Below are 8,893 nucleotides of genomic sequence, written 5' to 3'. Positions count from 1 at the left end.
TAGTTCATACACTTCATGAAAACTCATGAGCTAAAATATAATTTAAATAATTTTCTTGCTGAATACAGTAATTGTATTACATAATTTAGAAAATACAAAATTCTAATAAAAACTTGATTTATTGAACTAAATCAAGTATGCCTTTACTTGTGCATTGGTTTGTTGTTGTATTAACATTTGTTAGAAAAGATTACAAAAATTTGATTTATTAAATATTTTTATTTATTGACCTTAAATTATGTATATTTCATACACAAATTATTTCTAGATTACAATTATTCACAATTTTTTTTCTCTCTGTATAAAATTTTATTTGCCTAAACACATTATATCTGTTACAGTAACTGAGATAAGTTGGTAACCTGGGGACACAAATTGTATCCATGCAGTTATGCATAGAGTAAACAAACTACTAAGCCGCTGTCTGATCACTAGGTTATCACCAGACATCATTATCAGTGCATACAAGATTACAACTCAGTCAGTCCACAGACAGTGATGAAGCTACTGTTTATATTCTTTGTGTCTGTGAGTGTTAGTGTAACTACCAATGAAGTTCCAGGTCCAAACCAACCTTTGTATTTGACACCTTACATCGAATCAGGAAGAATTTACGATGCCCGACTCTTAGCTCTTGTGCCGCCCATGTTAGAAGGTTTAATCAGTTTTTCAGGTTACTTGACCGTCGATAAACAATACAACTCAAACTTATTTTTCTGGTTTTTCCCAAGCGAAACTTCGTGGGAGACGAAGCCGGTGTTGTTGTGGCTACAAGGAGGTCCAGGAGCTTCATCATTGTTGGGACTTTTGTTTGAAAACGGTCCGATTCGTTTGACAAAGGTAGGGTTGAAAAAGAATCCTTACTCGTGGTCGAAACTGTACAACGTAATTTACATTGATAATCCAGTGGGATCGGGATTCAGCTTTACAAATGATTCCCGAGGTTATCCGACGACACAAGATGAAATCGGCAACACTGTGCACAACGCTTTGCTCCAACTTTTCGCTTTGTTCCCGGAAATAAAAACCAATAGTTTTTTCCTCACTGGAGAATCGTACGCAGGAAAGTACATCCCTTCAGTAGCATATTCTATATACAAAAACAAGTTTAATTCCACATTAAAAATTAACCTTCATGGACTATTTATTGGAAACGGAATGGTTGATCCCGTAAATATGTTACACTACGGAGACTACCTTTATCAATTGGGGTTAGTCGATTCAAACGGGAAAAAAATGTTCCAACAGTACGAGAAAATTATTGCAGAAAAAATTTCATCACAACAATGGACCAAAGCGACAGAAATATTCTCAATGATGGTGATGGACTACTACTACTCTAATTTCACCCTCTATAACAACCTGACTGGGCTCAAACTACACTATAACTACATCAACGACCAGGAGGGCGATAATGATTTTCAACCTTTTGTAACCAACACATCCATCAGAAACGCACTTCACGTGGGAGAGAATCAGTTCAATGATGGAAAAACAATAGCTCTAGCGTTAAAAGATGATATCATGAAGTCAGTTAAGAGTAATGTTGAAGAGTTGCTAGAAAACTACAGGGTACTCTTTTACTTTGGACAACTTGATGTAATATGTGCTTACCCGTTGGGCGAACAAATGATACAACAATTTAATTGGAGTGGTAAAGCAGAATTCCAACAGGCGCAGAGACGTGTGTGGTGGGTGCATGAAGATCTAGCCGGCTACTGTAAAAGTGGGGGAGGGTTGACGGAAGTGATGGTTAGAAACGCCGGTCATCTGGTGCCTGCTGATCAACCAGTTTGGACTCTCGAGTTATTGAATAAATTTGTGTCTGGCACTGAATGTTAGTGGACGATTATCTGTAGGTCTAGGCAACAAACGTTAGAGAACAGGTATACGCTTTTTATTTTATGATTTCAATATATGAATGTAACTTGTATGTAGTGCTGGGGGTATATGTCTCAAAGCTCTCAAATGAATTTCTTACTGTCAAAATGTCAAAACGACCATTTTTTAAATGTTCATAGCTAAGAAAAAAATGAACGTAATTTAGTTGAGCAACAGCTACACTGATTAAATTAAAATTTAACGTTGAATACACCAAATTTTTAACAAAGCCAAACTAAAAGTTAAAGTTTTCACAATGAATTGAAAGTTAGAAATTCATTGTGTTCCTAATGAAAGATAAACAAAATGTTTAACTAGCAACACCTGTTTGAAGCCAGATATGTGACTGTCATTTTGACTGATATTCAATTAAAACCTGGTAATGTCTCCAATTTCTCTTTCTGGGTCTGAAGCAAACATGTTCATTTATTTTTAAGATTAATATTCTTAGCTATTTTCTTCTAGGTTGTACCTTTGGCTATTGATAATTAATTGACTTCAGTATCCAATAGTCAATGGTTGTACCTTGTTGTACTTTAGAATAGGAATTCTTACTTGCGATTAAAAAGGAAGATTTTTACACAACAGCTGTTCAGCCAAATGGTTACAATGCTTGTCTAACAGTCAAAAAGTTGCCGGTTCAATTATAAGAAAAAGTAGAAGCTTCATGATGATTTAAAATTGAACCCACCTGCCCATGAGCATAGGGCAATTAAGTGGTCTTGGCTAGTAAATAGCTAATCTTGGTAAGTTCCAAAGCTACAGATCATCTCACTCCATTCAAATACGCACCTACGTGTGTGTCTGTCTAAAAATATTTTGAAATGAGTGATAACTACAGATAGGCTATATCACAAACATTGTAAATATTTCTACGTATCCGTATCTTTCCCCTCACACGAAGTCAGCAAATTGATAGAGCTAAATACTAGTTAGATAAAATACATAAAAATGTTCTAATTTGATATACATCTGTGATACCAATGGTTTACTGACAATAAATGAAATAGCTTTTTTGTGTATTAATTTAGTCAAAAGTGCATCATTGCCACTCAGCTGAGGGTGGCCATACATTTTGAGAGCGACACTGACTGTTTGTGCTCGTAATACACACACAGCTTTTCCCACCACCATAACTAACCATAACCACACACAAATACACTTTTTAGTTGTAGGCCTATGTAAAATGTAATAATTTAGATTATGTTTGCTTTTTTAGGTTAGAGAAAAGAATTTATTTATAAAAATAAATACCTCCGCCTTAAACAATAAGGTTGCCAATGACACAGAAAAATAGTACACATAAAATATCTAAGGATTATACAGCCATATAGATGATTTCTCATTATGGTCAATGAACCTCTTAATGTTTCATGAATAATAATTTTCAAAAAGGATCTGTCCAAATCATATTGTTTCCAAAAGTTCAAAAAAAATTTTGATAATGTTCCTCTAGAACCAATAAACAATCCAATCACCTCAATTTTTGTAATTTTAAAATTTTGCTTGAAATATTCAAAGGTAGAATCATAAATTTTTTTCTTTTCTTCATTTCTTTCGTTAGCTTGATTTATGTTTGTTTCAAATCGAATTGTAGGATCGAGAATTATGCCTTTGTTAGTATCTCTCTCAATCAATAAAATATCTACTCTTCTGGTGCTTCCATTAGAAGAAAGACAGTGTACTTCTTCTTGCACTTCCCATGTATCTGCTTACTCAATGTTAGTTTTTTTTTAGAAACCCCAACAATAAAATTAGCGAGCAGGAATGGTCCTTCCGGCTGTAGAGCAGAAATGAGCAATATTGCGTACTGTTTACAGGTGTGGCAATGTGATCATTTCCATGCAGTCGTAGGAAAAATACTATTTTGACACTTACCTCATTCTTCGCATTATTTTGGAAGATCGTCTGTGCCTTATGGGTAAGTTGAGCAAAGCAAGAACTCAACGTAGCCATTTTCTGTCTTGCATTATACACCATTTCCGGTTCATCACTATCTAGATCACCTGTAAATATGTTGAACTTTTTAAATATCTGGTTATGTGTTAAACTATTTCGATTGGAAAGATTATGCTTGGAATAATTTACTTAGACTATAGATATATAGGCTTCAGTAGGACAGAATTTTGTAACTTACAATCCTAGACTAAAGATGGTGAAAACTATCAATCTTTTCCCCGATCAAGACCTGAACCGAGCAGGGAGAAGGGAGGTCGAAGGGAGCATGTTCGATAGTGTGTCAGGGGTCCGTACACTTATCCAGACGGCGAACCAGACATCAGGCTGAGCAGGGAGACGAGCGCTCTGGAGGCAGGTTTTTGGCTAAAGATCAAAGAAAAGATCGGTCCGATGTACAGAGTGATGTACGATAGTGTGTCAGTATATTTTTGCCCCGTACGCCATTGTGAGCGCCGCACTGAGCGGCCGCCTGTGCTAGCGTTGATGGTTCTAATTGACAAAATATTACCCACAATTGATTTATTTTACCAATTAAATAGGATAATTGCCATATAATACTTGTTGTTTTATGTTATGGGCCTTTAAGCTGCAATTTTGTGTTTGGCCAAAAATGTATTTTACACATTGAAACCGTTAAATCAATTATATCAATAATTTTAAACTTGAATTATGTAATCGATATAATACTTAAATTCTTTCAAAATTAATATAAACATTAATATTATTAAATGCAATTTAAATAATTATTCCGTAACATGTTATTTTAATGATTAACCCCAATAAAAATCAACACGTATAACTGTATACACCCTTTTTAGAATATTTTAATATAGCCTAGATAGGTGTTGTATTTTAACATTAACACCCCCACAATTTTATTCTATCTCACTCACACACGCTCTCCATCTCTCTCTAAACTCCCTTTTACCACACTCGGTAGAATTAATCTGGTTTTGGTCTTGATCGGGGAAATGTTCGGATGGAAATTTTGCTGATATTTAATTTCAAAAGCTTGTGGTATTGGCATTAGTACATGTCTTATATAAATTAAGCATAAACAGGTTATATTGACAATTAAATAATTAGGTACGATGGTAGGGTATTTATGGTAATGTTCTATTCCTATTGGATCTTCATGTCCAAAATATTTTCTATAGTTAAGCGGGTTGTCTACAAATTTAGGGTCTTCAACTAGCCTAGCTAAAGTAGCGCCCATGTGCCAGCTAGTTTAAATATGTCACCATTGTTGTGTTTTTCACTTTTCCAACTTGTTTTGGTTGGTTCTACCATAGAAAAAAAAAGAGTTAAAATTTATTTTTTTAATTTAATTTAATATAGACCGACAGCAGTTTTGCAGTTAGCATATATTCTAGCCACCACTGCTAGGAGAACTGTGTAGTTTTCGGGAACGCCGCTGAAGCGTCAAGTGCTAATGATCATTGTCATGACAAGTTGGTAGTTGGACCCAGGATTGCCAACTTCTGGAGAATCCCCCGGAAACCGGGGAGTAGGAGTTTCTTCCGTTTATTTTCTGTGTCTTTTTCCCGAGGAGTAAAAAAAATGTGCTTTTCCGTTTAAAGTACGGGATTTGAACTTTAACATTATTGAAAAATGGGTCTGATACGTTGGTAGCATTTTTTTGCAAGGGTGAAAGTGTTGGTAGCAGATGGTGAGTCGACGACGGCAACTAATCGATAAACACTAAGCACGCTCTAGCAGCACATCGCAGAACCTTCCTTTGACAGTATATATTTATTCTATTTGTCTATGGTTTTAACCATATATGCTATGAATCGTGTTCTGTGATTTTTTTCAGTGGGAAGGGGGTGAACTCTCATTAAAATCATTGCCATTTGGTAAATTAGCGCGGAGAAGTGTATTTAAATGTGGAAATTTTATGTATAACAATTTACAAACTTAACTTGTGTAATTTACAAGTTTGCTACAAGTTGATTCATAAGTTACAAATTTAAAGGAAAATTTATCACCCCACTGAATGTATAGGCCTAACCCTTTGTTTGAAATAAAAAAATATTACAAAAATATATAGGTAGTTTGCAAATATTTCTTCTCATTAAGAAAGTATGGATAAGTTAGTACGGTATAGTAAAAGTGGGGAAATGAGCTGTAAGAATAATAAAAAAAATTGGGATACGATGATAAAATTGGTAGCTATACCGGTATTAAATACCTCAATACATCCTCCTCATCTTTTACCTACAAAGTGGGATTGACAGCGTCACAAACATCAAAGTAGGCTAAATATGTACAGTTTTTCAACAGTTTATAGAAAAAGTTATCTTAGATGCACCATACACCTATAATTGGCAAAGATTACCGTATTTAGAAACTTTAAAAGCTATTGTATGATAGGGCCTATTAAAAATTCATCATTAATTTGGAATTTGGAATGCAAAATGAGAAAACTTAACTATCACCAGGACCAAAATGTTACAGATATCTATACTTGTAAAAGTCAAATACCACTCACTTCCTCACTGTTCACTATATCTCAATCCATAAAAACTCAGGAATCGGCATGGAGGTTCCAATCAACCTTTAGGTGTGCAATAGGAAGCGTTTTCAAGAAATTCCATCAGGGCTCTGCCCCAGTGGTTTTTAAAGTTCCCATGGTATCCTCATGGAGAATAGATTTGTTTACATTTGAACACATGAATACTTTTGAATCTGCACTATTAATTAAGGAAACAGCTGGTTATATTTTACTTTACTGTATTACATAAAATGAAATATTTCACTTACTTAATCTTGTCTTGACCTATCTTCTGACCATTCACCAGTTATGTTAAATTTAAGTACCGAAATATTTCACAAAGAACCAGGGGACGTATTTTTCAATAAATACACGGACTGGAATCAATTTCGAAATTTTATAAATCAAAACTTAAATTTACACATACAGCTACGTAGTCCTGAAAATGTAGAAGCTGCTGTTGATCACTTTGTTGACTGTATTCAAAATTCTGCCAAAGAATCCACACCTCTACCTAATCATGAAAAATCAGAGAAAATAGGCCTAGGCTACCCAATTCATATCAAGAAAAAGATAGCAGAAAAGAGACGACTCAGAAGAATTTGGCAAAACTCAAGAAACCCAAATGATAAGGCCAACTTTAACCGAGCAGCACGGAATTTGAAAAGATTATTGTACGACACAAAAAACCGATGGTTTGAAGAATATACTCAATCTTTGTCGGCTACGGAAGCTACGGATTACTCGTTATGGAAAGTAACAAAAAGGCTGAAGCAACCCCAAATTTCAATCCCGCCAATTCGTAAACCGGATGGAAGCTGGGCTAAGAGTGACATAGAAAAATCTGAAGCTTTCGGGGATTACTTTTCCAATGTATTCAAGCCAAATGTAGGTGTGGTCAATAATGAAGAAGAAATAATAGAATTCTTGGACTCTCCACTTCAACTTGACTTTCCTCTGGAAAAATTCAGACCTACAGAAATTAAGGCAACCATTGACAAATCGCTAAATCCGAAAAAATCTCCTGGTTACGATTCTATCACTGGAAAAATGTTAAAAGAACTGCCAAGGAAAGGAATGATTTTTATTGCATTTCTCTTTAATTCTATATTGAGACTAGACCACATACCAACTCAATTTAAGAAAGCCCAATTAATTGTTATACCAAAACCAGGAAAACCTCCTCATGAAATCACTTCCTACAGACCTATAAGTCTCTTGCCTATAGTGTCCAAGTTGTTTGAGAAATTGTTCCTCAAAAGACTACAAGCTCTTTTTGAAGAAGACGACGTCATTCCAGGACACCAATTCGGGTTTAGACGGAGACATGGCACCGTGGAGCAGGTCCATAGGGTTGTTCATACAATTCGAAACTGTTTGGAAAACAAACAATTTTGTTCTGCTGCTTTCCTTGATGTCAGTCAGGCATTTGACAAAGTATGGCACTCTGGCTTACTATTCAAAATTAAGAAGTTACTACCCCATTCAATTTTTCCTATTTTAAAATCATATCTTACCAACAGAACTTTCCAAATTAAACATCAAAATTACTTAACTGACCTTTACCCTATAGAATCAGGAATCCCCCAAGGAAGCGTGCTTGGACCATACTTGTATATTCTCTATACATCGGACCTACCAGAAAGTGTAAACACTATGGTTGCTACATTTGCGGATGACACGGCGATTTTATCTGTCCACGACAATCCAGCTCAAGCTACAGCAAATTTACAGCTAAACTTGGATGAAATTTCTCATTGGTTTAAAACATGGAGGTTCAAAATTAATGAAAATAAATCAGCACACATTACTTTTACCTTAAATCAGGCTACATGTCCTCCAGTATCCATGAACAATATTCACCTCCCTCAAGTAACGGAAATAAAATACTTGGGCATGCACTTAGATGCAAAGCTTAATTGGAAGGCACATATCTGGACTAAAAGGCAACATCTAAATTTAAAAACAACTAAACTTAATTGGCTTCTTGGATCTAAATCAAAACTCAGTACACAAAATAAATTGTTACTGTACAAAACAGTTTTAAAACCAATTTGGACTTATGGTATTCAGCTTTGGGGATCAGCAAGTACCTCAAACATTGAAATTATTCAACGTTACCAATCAAAATTATTACGTAAAATTGTCAACGCTCCTTGGTTTGTTACCAACAGAACACTTCACAATGATCTTCAAATTCGAACAGTAAAAGAAGAAATTACAAAATATAGTGAAAAATACATTATGAAATTGGAAAATCATTCAAATCATCTTGCACTTAATTTATTGGACAATCACAACACCATTTACAGACTGAAGCGACATACGATATTGGACCTACCATTCAGATTCGGCTAAGTGTTATCAAAATTCTCTTTGTTTGCTAGTGTTGACGGTGGTCAATCACTAGCTCATGTTCTTCAAGTTATTTTTGTATTACTAGTTATATCATTTGCTTATTGTTCAACTTAAACAGATTGTAAATTAAATAAAGTTAAAAAAAAAAAAAAAAAAAAAAAAACTTTATGTTGTGGCTTGAAATAGTATATTTCGTACCTT

General features: G+C 34.7%; 2 protein-coding genes across 2 annotated transcripts in view; one reads left to right on the top strand and one right to left on the bottom strand.

The window, feature by feature from the left end:
• LOC128986027 (Golgi-associated PDZ and coiled-coil motif-containing protein-like) overlaps window positions 1-8,893 on the bottom strand; it is a 52,101-nt gene that overhangs the window by 41,488 nt on the left and 1,720 nt on the right. The window contains exon 2 of the mRNA XM_054406109.1: window positions 3,760-3,887. Coding sequence (XP_054262084.1) covers window positions 3,760-3,887 — 128 coding nt within the window. The remainder of the gene's footprint in view (window positions 1-3,759; window positions 3,888-8,893) is intronic.
• LOC128986026 (venom serine carboxypeptidase-like) lies at window positions 378-3,650 on the top strand. The gene has a single exon (XM_054406107.1). It carries the CDS (start codon window positions 499-501, stop codon window positions 1,840-1,842), a length of 1,344 nt encoding a protein of 447 aa, XP_054262082.1. The 5' UTR covers window positions 378-498; the 3' UTR covers window positions 1,843-3,650.

This window comes from Macrosteles quadrilineatus, unplaced genomic scaffold, assembly GCF_028750875.1.
Source record: "Macrosteles quadrilineatus isolate MER2022 unplaced genomic scaffold, UCM_ALF_1.0 Scaffold_2__2_contigs__length_208266976, whole genome shotgun sequence".
NCBI lineage: Eukaryota > Metazoa > Arthropoda > Insecta > Hemiptera > Cicadellidae > Macrosteles > Macrosteles quadrilineatus.
This window is presented reverse-complemented; position numbering and strand designations above follow the sequence as displayed.

Excerpts from the sequence above, each read along its gene's own strand:
- LOC128986026 (XM_054406107.1), top strand. The coding sequence starts at position 499 with ATGAAGCTACTGTTTATATTCTTTGTGTCTGTGAGTGTTAGTGTAACT.